At 35.0% G+C, this 21,272-nt stretch overlaps 1 protein-coding gene across 1 annotated transcript in view; it reads right to left on the minus strand.

Moving 5' to 3' along the window:
* LOC117337399 (teashirt homolog 2-like) overlaps positions 1-21,259 on the minus strand; it is a 204,317-nt gene extending 183,058 nt beyond the window's left edge. The window contains exon 1 of the mRNA XM_033898374.1: positions 21,119-21,259. Within this exon, the coding sequence (XP_033754265.1) occupies positions 21,119-21,158 (40 nt within the window). The 5' untranslated portion in view covers positions 21,159-21,259. The remainder of the gene's footprint in view (positions 1-21,118) is intronic.
* Positions 21,260-21,272: the final 13 nt, after the last annotated feature.

The raw sequence follows: 21,272 nt of genomic DNA on the forward strand, positions 1-21,272 counted from the left end.
ACCAAAAACAGTATTCAATGGCCGAGGGCTATTTGTATCAACCCAGCAGCTCGAGGTGACTTTCCAATGTCGCATCAACTAGAGTGTACAAGAGTTACCTCCCTTCGCACAAACCAGGAAGCAAGCGTAATAATTTGCACAGAAAATAGTTCAGAATACTAAGGGATAAAACAGGTCATTGTACAATTTAAGCTTTTTTTCTATAATTCAATTGAATTCCACAAATGTCTTCAAACATATAAAAGCGTGAATCATAATACTTAAACACAAACAAATACTTCGCAGAAGGAGACAAGATTGTCTTGTGTGTTGTAAGCGTTTTTTGGGGGAAATTGTTTCTGGGGCCATCCTGAACTAATTGGAATTCATCATTGAAATAAGCGACATTTTGATTCCCCTGAGACTTCTGAATGAATTTGTTCTAGCAAAATTTGGTGATGACCGCTTAAGGTTGCTGTTTCACTGCACCTAATAACTTTACTGTTGATGATGGACAAACAGTTTACAAAAGGTCACCAGAGACATTTTAAAATAATTTAATTTTTCAATATACATTGTGTATATGTATTTTTTTTTTTTTTACAAAATCTTGTCTGACTTTTATTTTAATAAGAATATTTATAAGATCTTTACAGGAATTTCATTTTTCTAGAATATCCAAATTCTGTATTGTCATATGGACTTGTTCAGCCAGTAACAAAACATGCGGCTGTTGACAAATGAGGGAACGCATTGTATTACTGACACTGTCGATCTAGCAACTAAACTGTCTGACAACTGAAAAAAACTCTTCAAATATTTTTTAAAAATTGGTTGGAAAAAAATTGTAGACATGCCAGTGCAGTTCCTAAGAGACTATAAAGGGTTAAATATATGATGACATGATGCATAGAGAGTCACAAAGTCTAGTTTTTAGCATATTTCAAAATCTTCAGGTCTGGTCCACGGTTCTAAAAGTCTCATTGTTACCTATCAGGCTAAAAATTCCTCAAACATGTCTCTGGTATAACAACTTAATAATATACGCAAGAGCTATAAACTCCCTGTCAGGAGGCAATTGGAACTTCACAGATGTGACTATGTATGAAGCACATCAGAAGAGTTCCAATGGTAAGAAGGAAGGTAAGGGACATAACTGCTACTTATGTAACCGATTATACTATTTCTATGGAAAACAAGGGCCATAACTGCTATATATATATAACAGATTTAAAATATTACTGGATAAGGAATACATGGGGGATACCTGTGCTAATTATGACTTCTAATTAAGCCAGGGGGCATAACTGTGGTTTTACTGAAGGCAGGAACTTAACTGTGTTATCATTTACCTGAAAGTTCACATTAGTTTTAATGAAGAAAGGGGCCATTAATTATCTTATTTATCTAGGCCAATAACTATCTTAATTATCTAACAGAGTATAAAGATATAATTTCAGTTCTAATTAACTGTGTTATAATTTATCTAAAAGGTTATTTTATTTCAATTAAGACTGGGGCCACCAATGTGACAATCACCTAACAGAATATAAATATATTATTTCACTTCTAAGTAAGACAGGAGGCATAACCATTATTATCTATCTAAAAGATGACATTAGCTTAATGATGACAGGTGCTATATTAACATATTATTTTACTTTTAATTCAAATCAGTATACATAAATGTGTTATTCACCTAACAGAAGATATTGTTTATCAGAAAAACAGGGGCCATAACTGTGTAATTGTCCAAGGAAAACAATGCATGAAAATTAAAATGCAATCAAGAAATGTTTATTGCAAATTAGAAAATCCACAAATTTTCTGACTACCAATCAGAAAATCAGACACTACTAAATGCCTGTAGAAAAGACGAAACTTGTCACCAGGATGTAATGACATGATACAAGTTGTGTAGGAGGGGACATCAAGTTGTCTCCATGGACAGTCATTATGCTACAATATCAACACAACAAATATTTACCTGGCACTGTCAATAAACCAAAGAATTCAGGAAAGACACAAAGTCTGATTTATTTCATAACCCGTTTAAAATATGTGTTTGTTTGCTTGTCTTTTACATCACAGCAACCCAACAAAAAATCTGTATTCAAATTTTATAAATGAAAATTCCATAAAACTGCCAAGTGTCAGTGAAGCTTCAACTCTGGGCCCACCTAAACGTGTCCATCTGTTGCCCTAACTCTAAATATAAATTTTCCACCTGTCACCTTTACAAGCAAATCCCATCTCTCTCTGGCAGATGTCACTCAAACAGACAGCAATCATCAAAATACTCGTTTCCTTAATGACACTGTATAATCCCTCAATTTACCCATCAGATATCCCCGATATGGAATACACATGCAAATCATGAAGGGATGTTGCATAGCAACACACAAAGATGAAGTCAAATTTGAGAATGTATTCAAAAATGATTGACTAGTCATTACAAATCTTCAGTTTCCAATGACTCCAGAAACTCAATAATCTAGTATAAATACATGTTGATTATCAGCGACAAGCAAGAATGGTGTTGTTTCGCTGGAATTTCAACTGATTTTAAAATTTCAAACTATCAAACTTCAATAATGACTATCTCATAATTTCCAATAATTCAATTTTTCAAATATGAATTCGTGAAACAATTGGTCGATACTTTTTATATTTAAGTTTATTTTTATGATAGATTTCCACATGATTACTTGACCATTACTTAAGGTTTCTTGCAAGGTATTTATGGCTAATTTGTGAGATTAGCTTTTTTTCAAGATATTTGGGTAGCTATAGATTACTATAATTAAGTCAACAAGAAATGAAGACTTTTAACAGCGATGATATCAAATTAAACTTGTTCAGACTCAGGTTGGTATTTGTACAAAATCTGGAAACACGAGACAAAGTTTGTGATCACACGTACATGTATATACAATTTTATAACTATCATATGAGAAAGGAAGTCTGTAAAGTGAAGACACATGATTCTATTTATAGCAACAGTGACCTTATTTTCGATTTCAGAAGGTTGAATAAAAAACTTGTATATATACAGGAGAGGACTGTTAAAGCCATGGAAATCCCCAATGACTAGTTATACATTAATATATCATATCAGTATAGTTCTTCCATGTATACACAGGTATACTCATCATGAACCCAACAAAAAATGTCAAGTTCCTTCAAAGCAGTAAAACAGAAATAAACAGATAGTGCAAGAAATAAAAAAAAAAACCATCAGGGAACAGTGAGAGAGGTGGTGAGGCTGTCTATAAACTCTGAGACTGTACCTAAATCCTGTCACCATTACCACACCCAATATGGTCATATCATGTGTTTTACTTTGATTCAATTACTCACACTATACGGATGAAAAGGCTCCATAAAATAGTGATGTAGGGTTCAACTTCACATGAAAAGTATCAATAAAACTTAAAGTAGATACATTCAAAGATTGAAAGCCTCAATAAAATTTAGATAGATACATCCTTAAATGTTAAGTACACTACCTAGGAAGGGTATATGTTTATACTCTCAGTAAAACAAAGCGCCATCCATCAACTTACAACAGCAGGACCCTGTCATTATACAACACAATAGATTAAACTCTGGTCGTTGCCTCAAGTTACAGCTGAGGAGTAGATTTCTAAAATTTCTCAAAAGACAGGCAGAAATCTCCCAGCTTGATTTATAAGTCCTCTATCCCGAGTTTTATCATGCTAATTGACATATTTATCTTGAATTGTAACCAAGCCCAAAGCTTCAGCAATGACTGACGTCTCCTATAGCCTCCTATAGCCTTATCGCTTGGCAAACAATTTACCCCATCTTCTATAATCTATAATTTCAATTGGGTAAAACTGGTGGAAATATGTGGTCTGCAATGTGCCATAAAATGTGTATGATATAATTCTTGTCATGTCCTATCAAAGAGCGAGTCCATACTCGACCACATGTGTTTTATCAATTAGACGGATAGCGTTACTGGGGTCGGAACTAACATAAGTAATATCTGACAGAATCAGTAAAGAGCATTAGAGCCAGGCTGCTCTGTATTGTTTGGCTTTTTTCTCCCTCTTTATCTTTCACAGCAATTCTCGTAAATCTGAATTATAATCAACTTATGGCATTGATACATCCAATACAATTTGTATGTGTATTCCTGGCTTCAACCTGTCGAGCTTGAGGTACCAACAGCATATAACCTACAGACTTAGAGCCTTGTGGGTCCATCTCTACCTAAATGTCTGTCTATAGCAATAACAGACAGCTTTTTATGATTCACATCCTTCGATGAAAGAAATTTTATAGAATTGATTGGCTAAAATCTATCAGGCTTTAAGTTGTAATTTGGCAGCTTTAAAGATTAATATACTCACTACTGTGACAAGATGCTGGAGTATGAATGACACTCCTTTCAAATTAATAAAAGCAATTTAACATAAAAATTACATATCTGATTGGCTTAAATATTGGATAAATGATTGGTCAACACATCAGATAAATGATTGGTCAACACATCATATAAACAATTGGTCAACACATCAGATAAATGATTGGTTAACACATCAGATAAATGATTGGTCAACACATCAAATAAACAATTGGTCAACACATCAGATAAATGATTGGTCAACACATCAGATAAATGATTGGTCAACACATCAAATAAATGATTGGTCAACACATCAGATAAATGATTGGTCAACACATCAAATAAATGACTGGTCAACACATCAGATAAATGATTGGTCAACAGATTACACTAATGATTTAACTCCACCGTAGCTGGTCCCAAGCCCGTGTTGAGAAAGGAGGAGGGGATCACTAACTGACAACATCTAACAGTCGACCCAGACTTATGTTACTAACCTAGAGTCCCGAGTAGAGGTTATAACATAAATTGAGATTTTAAACCTGCAACAAAACAAAACAAACACTAATGATTTGTCAACACATGAGAGAGATGATTAGTCAACAGATCAGACAATTGATTGGTCAACAAATTACACCAATGATTCGTCAACAGATCAGTCAAATGATTAGTCAACAGATCAGACAAATGATTGGTCAACAAATTACACTAATGATTATTCAACAGATCAGACAATTGATTGGTCAACAAATTACACCAATGATTCGTCAACAAATTACACTAATGATTAGTCAACAGATCAGACAAATGATTGGTCAACAAATTACACTAATGATTAGTCAACAGACCAGACAAATGATTGGTCAACAAATTACACCAATGATTAATTTGTTAACACATCAGATAGATGATTGGTCAACAGATACACCAATCATTGGTCAACACATCTGAGAGATGATTGGTCAACAGATCTGAGAAATGATAAGTCATCAAATTACACCAATGATCGGTCAATAGGATCCATCACTTAAATAGAACCAATAAATTTTAAATAGTCCCACAGTCCTTAATTAAGAAAGAGGTGAAATTTCTCAGGTATAAAGAGGTGAAATCTCTCAGGTGAATCGCTCAAGATAGTAGGACTTTAAGCACAGGTAAATGAGATTATACTGTATTTGTCTTTTCATTTTTCATCAGTAGGTGATATAAGATGATCTCTCAAACAACAGATTTTACACACTCAGTATCTTTACCAGAGTGTAGTTTTTTTAACAGGAGTTATCCTACTATCATCTCCCTTTTAGGTGGTCTCTAAAGACAGTTTGATAGTAGGCGATATCATGGTGGTCTTTCCAGACAGTTTGACAGTAGGATATATCAGGGTGGTCTCTAAAGACAGTTTGATAGTAGGAGATATCAGGGTGGTCTCTAAAGACAGTTTGATAGTAGGAGATATCAGGATGGTCTCTAAAGACAGTTTGATAGTAGGAGAAATCAGGGTGGTCTCTAAAGACAGTTTGATAGTAGGAGATATCAGGGTGGTCTCTCAAGACAGTTTGATATTAGGATAAATCAGGGTGGTCTCTCAAGACAGTTTGACTGTAGGAGATATCAGGGTGGTCTCTAAAGACAGTTGGACAGTAGGAGATATCAGGGTGGTCTCTAAAGACAGTTTGATAGTAGGAGATATCAGGGTGGTCTCTAAAGACAGTTTGATAGTAGGAGATATCAGGGTGGTCTCTCAAGACAGTTTGACTGTAGGAGATATCAGGGTGGTCTCTAAAGACAGTTTGATGGTAGGTGATATCAGGGTGGTCTCTAAAGACAGTTTGATAGTAGGAGATATCAGGGTGGTCTCTAAAGACAGTTTGATAGTAGGAGATATCAGGGTGGTCTCTCAAGACAGTTGGACAGTAGGATATATCAGGGTGGTCTCTAAAGACAGTTTGATAGTAGGAGATATCAAGGTGGTCTCTCAAGACAGTTTGATAGTAGGAGATATCAGGGTGGTCTCTAAAGACAGTTTGATAGTAGGAGATATCAGGGTGGTCTCTAAAGACAGTTTGATAGTAGGAGATATCAGGGTGGTCTCTCAAGACAGTTGGACAGTAGGATATATCAGGGTGGTCTCTCAAGACAGTTTGATAGTAGGAGATATCAGGGTGGTCTCTAAAGACAGTTTGACAGTAGGAGATATCAAGGTGGTCTCTCAAGACAGTTTGATATTAAGATAAATCAGGGTGGTCTCTCAAGACAGTTTTGCTGTAGGAGATATCAGGGTGGTATCTAAAGACAGTTTGATAGTAGGAGATATCAGGGTGGTCTCTCAAGACAGTTTGATAGTAGGAGATATCAGGGTGGTCTCTAAAGACAGTTTGATAGTAGGAGATATCAGGGTGGTCTCTCAAGACAGTTGGACAGTAAGAGAGATCAGGGTGGTCTCTCAAGAGAGTTTGACTGTAGGAGATATCGGGTGGTCTCTAAAGACAGTTTGATAGTAGGAGATATCAGGGTGGTCTCTCAAGACAGTTTGACTGTAGGAGATATCAGGGTGGTCTCTCAAGACAGTTTGACTGTAGGAGATATCAAGGTGGTCTCTCAAGACAGTTTGATAGTAGGAGATATCAGGGTGGTCTCTAAAAAAATGTTTGATGGTAGGAGATATCAGGGTGGTCGTTTCAACAGTAGGTAATGTTGAGGTGGTCTCTCAAGAAAATATGACAGTAAGCATAGGGTGATGTCTGAATACAGCTTAACAACTGAAGTGGTCAGATTCAAAAGGTGGTATAAGAGTTTTTTCAAGGCAGATTTTGTTTAGGACACCAAATAATTTACACTAAATTTATGTGTAGACAATGAAATCAAAAACACAACAATAAATTTAAAAAAAAAGGGGTAAAGAAAAAAATGGCTACAGCAATAATGATACAATGACCATCCACAAAATAACTGGACATCTTGTCTGAATTCTTTCATCTTGATTACATTAATTCACCAAGAAAGACTCCATTAAGATGAGGGATCTGGACACAAGTCAGTGTTAAAAAATCAGGCGACTTTTCAGAATAAGAAAATTAATAGCATAGGGATTATTTAGACATTCTTAGGTAGACACAATAACATAAGAAATAGTTAAAAGCATTCATCATTTGTCGGCATCTTGCCCGAAACCCCCGATAATGGACCACTGGTCACTATAATGACCAGTCCAGAGTAAGATCTCAAGCTGATGGGGTGTAAAAACAGATATTGATGACTTTGTCTTTGCTTATGTAACCCTCAATGGTCAAACAAATATATATCTAACACACGCTGAGGGAGAATATAACACAAGAAACGGTCACGACGGTAAAATAACAAAGGTGATGGTCAGATGATTAGAATGGAAGTATTGTAGTGTACTTTTCATCATAAAAACCCCATATAATGGACAATCTAACCTTCACTCCAATATTTTGATGCGAAAGGGTAGAAATTGATGGGTCGATGTGCCATCATTCTGGAAAATTTAGGCTGACATCTTGATGTTTATGAAAAATAGTTTGGTCTAGACAGCACCTAGATCTGGATCGCGTTTGTAATTTGGCCATAAAGTGTGGACATATTGATTTGTGAAAAAAAGAGAATTCTACATATCTCATTTTAAACAATGTAATGTTGTATATAAACCCCTGGAGTCTGATTCAAATAAAGTTCACAAGCTATTAATCTACCCATTCAAATAAAGCATAAAATAAAGGATATTGCCTTCAAACTGGAAAAAAATAATGAAATCACTTTTTTATGCCTCTTTGTTTCGTATTTTTTTCTGCCAACTCTGGACGAGAATTCTTTGCATGCCACCACAGGATTTCATAAGCCCCAGTTCCTTTATTAGAGGAAATGTCGCGACTTGTTGTACACAATAATGTCTAATGGTACGAGCATGTGACAAACATGAGAATCTGATCCGACGTTTATCAACATGAAAGTTGTTATTTCATGACAAAATTACCTTCAGAGGATGCAAGTGACGGTTGTCATTTATGAAATACGGATCAGTTTGACAGTTTGTGATTTAACAGAAACATCTCCCCTTGGTAAGAAAACCCCCGGAAAGCCAGCACTGACGCTTCTTGCCACCACCAACTGTTGAGAAGATTTTGAAGCTAGTCTGCAGAAAACAAAACCTGTCAAATTTGATCTGTCAGCTTTTGCTCTCATGTGACACTGGGAGAATAAAATTCTATCTGTACTCCTATGACTATGTGCGGCTTCTCTGATATGGCAAATTAATACTCTGCAGAAACTGGTAATTTTATTTTATTTAGAAATATCAAAATGAAACAAGACCTGGCAGAATCTTCCAAATGCAGTAGTTTTGTCTGAATACAATGTCAAAGGCTATTTATCTGACACACTGGCCATTCCAGGTTTCCTAATTTTCAATTACAGTATAAGAAAAGAATCAATACATATAAACCTACTTACTATACAAACTTTTTTGTGGAATATGTCACTCAAAGTCTAGTTAACTTTAAAAGTGAAAAAATAAACAATTATGTAATTTTAAAATAGTTACGGTGATGAATTACAAATATTCTGCATGGTTTTAATGATAAAAAAATAATTAGCTTTTAATAGAGAAAATCATCCAGTCTCGTATTGAACTCTACAAATTAATTTTTTTTATATCTACATCATGAATAAAGATGACCATGCTGTGGACATCTGACCCAGATAGATAGATGTTCACAACACTTTGTCTTTGAATTTGGCCATTACATCAGCGATAACAGAGATCTTTAAAAGATACAGCCCATATGTCAATTCCAATGAATCTATAGTCCTGATAATGTACAGAATCGTGGAGTAAATAATCTAAACCCTCGTCACTCCTTCCCATATCCGTCACTCCCTATAAACAACAATTACACAGCCAGACTTTGTGAACCAAAAATCTCAGTCCATTTTTTCACATTATGACCAAAACAGGGTTTCTCACCAATTTGATTTATAGTTGTTACTCAAAATCTATGAATTTGATAAAAAAAATGTGTAAGTTACTAGAATTAAAGATGTAGAATTTAAATGAAATCTTTTTCTGTTCAATACCTTTTAAATGTCACATCAAGGACAAGCTATCGTAAGACTGTTGTGTATAGACCATATGTTACTAGGTATTAAATTACAGAAAAAGTTACACGATGATGACAAATTTGACAAATTTGTCATTTAATAAACACACATTTCACACTATTGTTGAACTTATGACAGACTATATCCCAAATAAATTTATTCAACAACATAAGGCCTTGATGTGAGTCTGACAAGTGGGAATACCTGATTGAACTTGCATATTTCGTTTTCAACAGGTATTTAAAGTTTTGAAATTCAATGTATTTCATGAAAAAAAGTCAACATCCCCACAAACTTCTACAAGACAAAATCGTTTGAAGTTCTTAAAATTAGTATACCATATGTATCGCTGTCAAATCTACATAGGTAAGTAAGGAGAATCATCCAGAAAATATCCAGACTGTGTGGGGTATATACATCACTACATTATACATAAGAAGATGTCCTTAATCACCAATATTTACCAAATATCACAGAACAAATCATGGATTACCAACTGACATTCACTACAGAAATAAGTAATACATTATATCAACTAAAATGTTTGCCATGGAGACTGAGTACTTGTCCCAGAGTAATAATGACAATGGAGCCAGATCTTTCACATTGTCAAACAAGTTGTCAAACACTTTGTTGAAGAAGGGTGATGAGGAAGGCCTGGGATGATTTCACCAGGTCATATAGCTAGGGTTTCTATCTTGATTTCAGAGGCTTCAGATTCATCTAATCATGTCCAGGTCTCATTGCTTTTTTCTATTATACTAGAATAATGAAGAAATTTTGGGATATGATTTATACAAACACTAAGTCTGTAGTTCAATCTTTTTGACAGTATTGTTCAACAAGTTTTCATTAATAGGTTTCTTAACGAATGTACCTGAAACCTTGTGTTTACCATCATCCATAAGAGGATGATGAAATAAAAAAATATGTCTCTGTTTTACAAAGAAGAATACAGGTAAGTCAAAAGAAAGGATAAAGAATCAACAATAACAAAAAAATTATGCAAAACTGCAGGCAATAAGTCCATTTATACAATGATTAGTGATGTCACTATGTCCAGTTTAGCCCCGCTCTCCCACTGGTGGTCTGGCTTCGATGGACTGTGCAATAGTCAAACTCTTTCTTACTTTTTGACCAAATTTTAAATGTCATGTACCAAAATGAATACCGAATAATTCTCTTTACCGTGGTACCTTTCATTTTTCACTGCTATGAATACATCATGCATCAGCAGTCATCATCTCACCTGTATCTTTTTTTTCACTATTTAACCCTACTTAACCCAAGACCTCCAGTGAGTGTGGCCTAATCTATTGTTCTGACCAGTTTGATGTCAACATGAATGACACTGTATCATACTCAAGCAGAATATAAGATTAATACCATACTCTGGTGAAATGGAAGATATAAAACTAAGTTCTTTGAAAACACATAGTATCAATTCTGTACGGTAAACCTCCGGTTAGTTCGAACAAAATTAAATAAATATTGACGAACCTGTTCGAATTATTCGAAATTATGCTTCAGAAAATAAGCGTGAGTTCGAACTATTCAAGTCGATATCAACGAAAATCTCGGCAGAGTAAAATCATTAGACACAAATACATCCATTGTAAATCTGATACGTAACAATGGCGGCCTGAACAATGGCACATTTATAAATAAGTAAAATGATACTATTTTATTTAATTCAAAGTCAATTGATCGTTAAACGTTCTTCATTTCGTGATAACTATGATGGTTATTGCGCGAAGCTTCTCTGGCAATACGTAGCCTATAGGCCCCAAAACAGTACAGTACACGTTTCATTTGTGACACAAAAGTTCAACATTTATACAGTATAGGGTCATAATCCCCGCATGGCTGTATTTTTTATCTGAATCAGAAACTATCGCTTTATTTTTGTAATAAATGGTAAATACATCGAAAGCATAGTCTACATAATAACTTGTTGCGTTTACGAAAGCACTACTGTAAAAATAGGCGATATATGTTGATAAAATTAGGTCAGAACATCAACATGTCTGCTTTTAAATATGCCCAGTCGTATTATCTACCAAACATATAATTGATACCTGCAAAATTATCCATCACTAATTGGGACACCTGTGGATTGTTTTGACTGGATATGAATGCTTATCACGTCACTCAGCATGACCCGGGCAGCCGATCCGTTCAACTTTACCGCAAGCAACATCTCACGTGGCCTGCTTACTTAGCGTGAGGTCGCAGGTTTTCAGGTAATACCTTGATTCGCAATAACTAAGCAATGTCCAGTCACAATTAGATAATCATAATGCTAAGTTAACACTATATTTGAAAATACACGGATGATTTGTTAGTTTGCTATAACCACCGCAAATACAAATATCACATGTTATTTATACATTGTCGGGGCCTAAATTTGCAATCAGCTGTCTCGTGCGTGGTGTATTTTGCAATGTAAAAAACTGAATTAACGCTAAAATATGTGGCATATATCAAATTATAGACACATTCCAATGATCATGTATACAATCTAATAACCTAAACGTGCCTGTTGATCAAATTTAAGTCTTGGCATTTTTTTCTGGGCCGGTCGTTGGGACCGGGTCATCGCGAGTTTTCAATGAAGTTTGCCGAAAAAAATCGTACTTAACGTTCTTAATTTGACAAGTTTGAACTATCCGAAATAGTGTCAGTTATAAACAACCAGAGTTCGAACTATTAGTAGCTAAAAAATATTGTTTTTCTTGAAAAAAATGTGTGTTAGAACTATCCGCGTGTTCGAACTTACCGGAGGTTTACCATACTTCAATGGTAAAAGGTGCTCTGAAAAATGACATACCATGCACTCTAAAAAGGGAGGCATTAAACATAGGTACAACACAGGCCAACACAAACACAGACAGAAATTAAAGGAAGACAACTCACTCATGTGATTACATCCATGATATTTTTTCTGGCATTTCAATCTTACACTACGAACATTCCAATGTGATAAACTGCAGTTTTAAATGCATTAAACATCGGCTCTAATTTTTTAAAACTTTTATGGTCATGTTGGCAAACATTTACAATCCAGGACAGAAATGTATCTCTATCAGTACTCCATAAAAGAATAAAAACAGTGTGCTGTGGATAACCATAAACTCACTTTTGCACTGTACTGTGTACCTTTAGCAATTGCTTTTTTGCAAAGCATCTTTGTGTTGAAGACATTTTTCCTTTTCGAAGCTGACCTGTTTCAAATACAGGTGCTGTGTAAAACAACAATAGAGTGTTATTGTTATACTGCACATGGTTTCAGTCTGTGATTTGTAAATGGAATATCTATTCCATTTTTAAATATCTAACCTGGTTCTGTACTTTCCAAGAAACCAATCATTTTAAAAACACTTTTGAATCTAGATAAAATCAATAATACAGTATCACCTGATATAAGATGTACTAAAGGTAACCCTTGATACAGGTGTACTACAGGTAACCACTGATACAGGTGTACTACAGGTAACCCTTGATACAGGTGTACTACAGGTAACCATTGAAACAGGTGTACTACAGGTAACCCTTGATACAGGTGTACTACAGGTAACCATTGAAACAGGTGTACTACAGGTATATTACAGGCAACCCGTGATACAGGTATATTACAGGTAACCCTTGATATAGGTGTACTGCAGGTAACCATTGAAACAGGTGTACTACAGGTAACCCTTGATACAGGTGTACTACAGGTAACCATTGAAACAGGTGTACTACAGGTATATTACAGGTAACCCTTGATACAGGTGTACTACAGGTAACCACTGATACAGATGTACTACAGGTAACCCTTGATACAGGTGTACTACAGGTAACCACTGATACAGGTGTACTACAGGTAACCCTTGATACAGGTGTACTACAGGTAACCATTGAAACAGGTGTACTACAGGTATATTACAGGTAACCCTTGATACAGGTATATTACAGGTAACCCTTGATACAGGTGTACTACAGGTAACCATTGAAAAAGGTGTACTACAGGTATATTACAGGTAACCCTTGATACAGGTATATTACAGGTAACCCTTGATATATGTGTACTACAGGTATATTACAGGTAACCCTTGATACAGGTGTACTACATGTATATTACAGGTAACCTTGATATAGGTGTACTACAGGTATATTACAGGTAACCCTTGATACAGGTGTACTGCAGGTATATTACAGGTAACCCTTGATACAGGTGTACTACAGGTATATTACAGGTAACTCTTGATACAGGTGTACTACAGGTATATTACAGGCAACCCTTGATACAGGTGTACTGCAGGTATATTACAGGTAACCCTTGATACAGGTGTACTACAGGTATATTACAGGTAACCCTTGATACAGGTGTACTACATGTAACCCTTGATACAGGTGTACTACAGGTATATTACAGGTAACTCTTGATACAGGTGTACTACAGGTATATTACAGGTAACCCTTGATACAGGTGTACTACAGGTAACCCTTGATACAGGTGTACTACATGTAACCCTTGATACAGGTGTACTACAGGTAACCCTTGATACAGGTGTACTACAGGTAACCCTTGATACAGGTGTACTACAGGTTACTCTTGATAAAAGTGTACTACAGGTAACTTTTGATATCAGATATACTGCAGGTAACCCTTGGTATCAGGTGTACAACAGGTAACCCTTGGTTTCAGGTGTACAACAGGTAACCCTTGGTTTCAGGTGTACTACAGGTAAAACTTGACACCAGATGTAGTACATGTAGCTGTTGATGTACTTACAAGTTACCATTGTAGTAAAGGTAACTCTGAATGCCTTCTGACAATGCAATATTCTAACACTGCATATACAAAACAACTGCCAGATTTAGAAATATCAAGTACAGCAAAGCGGCTTTATCAATTGGTATAGAAAATTTCATGGAATGTGTTTGAATTTAGTTAAATGGTTGACAAATTAAAAAGGTAAGATATATGTTAGATATGCATACATGCATGTGTTGTAACATCATATCAAATTTGAATTTTTTTATTTATTTATCTATTTTTAAAGTCATACAGAACTGGATGAAATATCCTTTAGAACACAAGGGGATTCACCAGCAATACATGATGGAAAGTGATTTTGTAAGTTCATGATATTTATTGGACAGCTATGCTGACTCAGACCACTATATCTAGTAAAAACTGATTAACAATAAGCATCAATAAAAACGAATATTGGATTTTAAAACATAAACTAGACTAAATGTACTTTTATTTTCAATCAATAATATTTAAAGATAAAGTTGTCTCCCCTTCTTAGGGAATCAATCCACCTTTAACATTTATTACTGTGTGGTAAGGGTATGATGGTACAGTATAGAATATACATGCCCCCGAGTCTCCATCAGATGTTCTTCACGAGTGAAAAACACCCAGTGTAATGGGTGGAATCAATATACATTTTACAGACATAAACACAGTTTATTCGGTAATTGTACAAGCAATCTTACTTTGCCGCTGTCCCTGGGGTTTACCGTTAGTTGATGAATAGTGCAAGATTTGCAGTTTGTACGTCTTTGACATGGTCGCGGAGGTTCCGAGGCCAGTGTCACATTTAACAGGTTTTCTCCCACAATAATGTACTACCCGCTACATGATTTCTTCTTCAGGCTGTTTATCACTAAGCGTACCAATTGTCCAATCATGTAATAGATAAAAGTGGGTTCTCTCACCAAAATATATATATTCTATACAATATGAATCTATATTTGTACATGTATCATACAACTTGTTTTTTTCCTTAGATCATCGGATTCTTTATTTCTGATAAGTGTGCGAAAAAAACCAGTGAATTAAATCTGATTGTCTACCTAACGGGCGACTAGAAAATGGGCGCATTAGACTCAGACAGACGCAAATACACTAAATATACGGCAGTCGCAAGCAGATAGATGTATTCTGTAAATACACGAAATTCAAAAGGCAGAATTACTAGACATAAGGTCAATCACAACTCATCATTATGGTGTTACAGCTCACAATATAAAACACACTATATAGAAGATGCCAGCCATCATAAATCAAACTCCAGACATGGAAATCTATTAATCTACAATTACAGATGCTAGCCCAAAACCTAGCTGTCTCATACACTAATACTTCCTTAACTTCCATAATTCTCCACCGCCAACAAATACGCCATTTTGTGCTCTTCAATAGTGACTGCATATTTTTATCAAAGTTAGAAGGTGTTTTTTTCTTAATTTAGTGATGAAAATATGAAAGATTTTCAATGAATCAACTATACAAGAATCTCTCAAACTGTCTGTGGTATGTCATATCAGGCTTTACAAGCACATGCTCACAAACAAAACAGAGGCCGTTTCATGTCAAAATTCCACCAAATATTAAAGCAACATTGTAACATAAATTTAGTTAGAACAGCTGATGATATAAATTTCTAATATTGCAATGTGACATCACCAAAGTAAATGCTGATAATGTTTATTCCATGAATGTGAGAAACAGAATCTGTATCTTTTTCACATGAAACTTAGTTATATTTTTTTTCATTTCAGATCACTTAACCTTCACTCAAATGAGAAATTCTTGGTGTGTCCAGTTCGAGAAAAAGAACCAGGTCTGATGGCCAAGGCCAGTAGATTTGGTCTGTGGGCAAGTAAATATTGGTGACTACTTGCTGATAGGCAAGTGCAAACTTTTTCATAATTTTTACCTTTTCCTTAGAGTAATCCATGATACTAGTAATTCAATTCAATTGGACCACTATGTTCAGCAAGTACTTTTGAACCCAAACTTGCCCGAAGGACCAATAATACTGGGGGTTTTTTTCCTGTCCCTGTGTCTGTTTCAGATGAAACTTATATTATTTTCATAACAGCTTACCAAAGGCTCACTCAAATGAAAAATTGTTGGGAATGTGTCAGGAATCTCATATGAATAGAAACTTGCATCAAACATAAACTTACAACATCAGCATTGTGAAAGACCAGAAGCAAGGACAGGGTTTTCCTTGCAATTTTGTTATGCAGGGTCCCAGGGACTCTCAGATGTGAAAATTGGGAGTCCCATTTTAAAATCCAGGAGTCCCAAGACATTTTAAAATTGACAAAATCATGGTAAAGCAGTTCCAGCATCCAAGTTGGTCATCAGGTAAACCAATGTTGCCGTAAGTAATAAAATACAAACACAATAAAGAACTAGTGTCAATTGAAATCAACTGCTATTTCGTCATTGTATGGCAGTTTTTGGAATTACAAGGACGCAAGGACATTTAGTTGGGGAGTCCTTTATGCCTTTTTCTGCATGCAGTAAACCTGCCTCAGGGAAAACCCTGCTTGTTGGGTCAGAATTAAGAAGTATTTTACATTTAATTACCAAACTGGTACATATACGGGGTAAGTGCATTTTTATCAGTCAAAAAATTTGACTTTCATTTAACACTTTGCGTCGGCCCATAAATCAGCTTAAATCTTATAACCGATGGGAGGATTCAAAAACAAGTACTAGCTATTTATATCAATTCATCTCCTTTGAGAAATATCAATTCCTTTTTCAGAATACATTGATCGAAAAAAAATGTATAAATGTCAATGTCGTTTTCATGTATGTGCAAGGTGTGTGTTTTTTAGATCAAGTCAAGTACTCTATTGAGCAAATCCTTTTCCCCCTATTGGGAGCATACATTGTATCTTATCTGAAGAAGGTGGGGTGGGCTTAAGGACAAGGGGAGCGATTAGCAAATAAACTCGTAAAGCAGCATTATCCTGCCTTTTTAATGGGAGAGTTTTTGTAAGGTCTAATTAGTGAAGACTGATCGAGTCTTACCAGAGGGCTATGGCATGTTAATTGTGTTAAAGAGATCTACGTCAATGTGACAAGTCTAAAATTTATTCAATTATCAACTTTATTCAATTATCAAACTGTATAATTTGTAATTAGCCTGGCAAAGAGAGATACAAAGATTAACCCTTCTAACAATAAGGCCATATTGGGTCACCAACTCCTAAGACTTAAAATGTAAATCAAGATTCACTTTCCATAAGTGGACATTTGACCTCTAAATCTACCAACAGCAATTAACAGTTACAAAAAATACAAACACAAGTGAAAATGTTAAAAAAAAAAAAAAACATGTATTCAATACAGCTTTAGCTTAAACTTTAGGTGCTTGTATCAATACAGGCATCAATTAACAAATCTTCATACTGTTTTCCAGTTGTGTCAGTAATTTATTTTTAACACTGTCTGAATAATGATATTTAAATATATATGAAATTAAACAATTTGAACTTCATGAAATAAATATTAAATCAATATCAAAATTAAAACTATTGAATTACGACAGTTTGTATGTCCTACTTGGTTAACTCCACAATACCTATTGTTACTGGTACATGTGTGTGCCATACCTACATTAAGATAAATCTCCCAGCATCAATTATTCAATCTCAAGTACTCTGAAAATCTTTATCTATAAAGCACAGATATATCCCAGTTTGATGAAACAACTGTAAAGATATGTGTATGAAATATTAAGTGATGTAACAATACTGGATCAGCTTGGCTTATGATATGTCTCTTCATGCTTTTTAACTGCTGTATGATAAGGACCTGATATGAGAGATATGTTGGTTTTTTTTTCAAACACATTGGTCATGATCAGGAAAAACAAATTCTACATTACACCAGTTTTGTACATTACTGAAAATTAATTGCGGTATATATTTATCCTGTAAAAATGATACATTTGACGAAAGGATTTCAGTAATTTATCCACAGATTTTTTTTATACAAAAGGAATATAAAATTGTTTATTGATAAGAAGTACACTTTTATGATATTGTTGTACTACTATATACATACATATAGTTATTAAAAAGGTGCCGTCTGATCTCATTAGCTCTGCTAATTTTACAAATCATTTACAAAATGCAATTAGGAAGTACAATTTTTATGTAACCATCTTTCACATAGACAACCTTCAAAGTCCTCAATATTAGTTGTTTTAAAAAGACTTACTTTTGTCATTTATTTATTGCAAGATATGACCATATTTGGAAAAAAAGTTCATTCCACACATAGCCAATCACTGCCTGTGACAGTGAAGGTAATATTTGACCTTAGCTGTCTCATCATTCAAACTTGGGCCTTTTGAGAATTTCAATAGCATAGCTACCAGTACTTAAATGGAAAATTATGCTGGTACCATAGAGCCACCTATTCTTGCCATATCTTTTAAACAGCCAATATTCCAACACCAAGGGATATTATTTTCTTTATATGATGGACTTAAACTAGTTTGCATTACTCAAAGTTCAGAGTCAATTGTTTTAATGATTCAAAAGCATTCCCTTTATGAGCTGTCTGCAAAGAGTGAACCTGACAGATAAATGCATAAAGGTTAATCAATTCTCTAATTACAAAACTGATTCAGGAGAGTTTTATTTCTAATGCATGGTATTGCTTCAAATAAAGGCATTTAGAGTCTGATGTATGATACCACATTATCATATGTATACAATTACATTATCATCATTTAAGTATTTTTAGACTCTCTGCATTTAGCAAACTGACAAGTGGAAATATGGAATATGGGAAACCGTTATTTAACCATAAATACTAACTATAACACTCCATATGATACAGGAAAAGATAGTTAGATAGAATCATTTAAAACCATAATTTCACTTAAGTTAATTACAAACTGACAAAAAATCCCGTTATTTACAAATATCTCTTATGCATCCATCACAATAAAGTGAAAATGAAAAAAAAATCAAACTCAATTAGATATTTTCTTCCAAATGCCAATTAACTTAAAATGACTACTTTCACACAGATAGTGTCCTCATTTTTAGAATACGCCTGCATTGATGCTTCAATTCAAAACTGGTACACAAGATAAATAGATTTTCCTGAAATGGTGTTTTGTCTCTGCTCTAACTGTATAAAAGGTGAACATTATTTGAAAATGATGCGACACTTGAAATTTGAATAGAAGGCCATGCATCTTTGCAAATTTGCAATCCTGGCGTAATAAAACAACATGGGTGCATGTAATTATCTTCTTGTGAGGAACTGGTGGATAACAGAATAATTTCATTGTAGTTTATGTACCCCTTTCTTCCTGTCATTGTGAAAACTAACTACAACAGCTGTCTATATGTACCCAAGTTTAATGGGATTAAAGTCTAATTATGTCTACCCGTGAGTAATGGCCTGTATCACTAACACACACTTAGCTTCTTTTGAAAAGTTACATTATGCAGGTTTATTTTCTTGACTTGAACTCATTATAACTAAGCCAGGACAACATAGTGGGTACATGTCAAATGCTCTTGGGGATGACAAAATTCATGGTTGTTTCTGCAAAGACCTGAACCTGCAGGCGGATAAAAGCGAGAGGATGAAGAGCTAAAATCACAACTTTCATTAGTGTTATTGAACACCAAGTATCAAAGAGTGATTGATTTTTGAGCAACAGGTTTGAAATAAAACTTAATTTGTTGCTCTAGAAATCTGAACTCTGGGATTGAAGTCAAATAACAGCCTATCATATGAGTAATTCATTGAAGCTTCAATCCATTATTTTCTGTTCAGAGTAACTTTAAAAGTAATTTGAATTTCTTTGTCTCCCCACCCATGTTTCTCAGGAAATGACTGGTAGAGCTATAAATAGGCTGAACGACCTTCCACATCCCCAGCCATTATAAACACAGCTACCTGAGTTTTAAAAAGCAGAGTGTCAGTTGTCAGACAAACGAGCTGCAGTTGACAGCTGCTCTCCTAATGTATGTCATGTGCAAATCAATTTGATGTTTTCAGATAAAACTACCCCACTTGGCCTTGCGATGGTATTTTCTTCATTAACTATTATTTATGGGCTTGCAAACTGACATGTATGAAAAATAAATGACGTTATTTGTGTTCTCTTTTGACTGATAACAGTAACCATCAATCACATTGCAATTAGCATCTCCCATTACACAACCCCATGAATTCCTTCCAGAGTGTGATTCCCCCTGGAAACCAAACAACAAGTTTCTTTAGATCATACTGCGTGAGGATAATTATAAATGCAAAAAGTTTCACTTCCCATATTATAGTCCCAAATGTCATCTTATCATTTCATCTAATGCAAGACTTTGCTAATACATCTTGCAAAATGTCAGATACGAAGCAGGCGCCTTTGTTTGCACTGTTGAACAAATACATTAACAATATAAAAGCTGGGGTTGATTGATGGAAGCGGAGATTGATTGTACTGGTTCCACAAAGGCCGCCTGACAGCTGATTGACAATCTGCAATGAAACCTTTGATTGATGTGTTCAGAACAAACAGCAGATGTGCCTGTTGTCGGCTAACACTTAAACAGCATAGTACGGGCGACATGTTCTAAATCCTGTTCGACCCCATAAAGATTAAACCTAAGATGAAAGTGGCACATAAAACATTTCAAAAATGAACTTTATGTTTTCTGAACACAATTAAAAATGTAAACAGATACCCGTAATTTGTTTTCGGGTACGTCGCGACATTCTGAGTAAGGGTAGCCATGCATGAGTTTTTGACAGACGACATAAAATTTGACTGCTCGAGTGCGATTGTGTACACGAATTTCATGTTGACGTCCTGTACTTACATTTACATCGCTTGGGCTGTTCTTGTTTTCTTCTTGGCATTCTCCGGGTTGTTAATCGTCCACTGCCATCAGTTTTTGTTGTCAACCATTATTTAAAAGTACCGCATGTCAAGAAAAACAGCAGCACACTGCTCAAACCAACCTCCAAAACTCA

Source organism: Pecten maximus, chromosome 11 (assembly GCF_902652985.1).
Source record: "Pecten maximus chromosome 11, xPecMax1.1, whole genome shotgun sequence".
Lineage (NCBI taxonomy): Eukaryota > Metazoa > Mollusca > Bivalvia > Pectinida > Pectinidae > Pecten > Pecten maximus.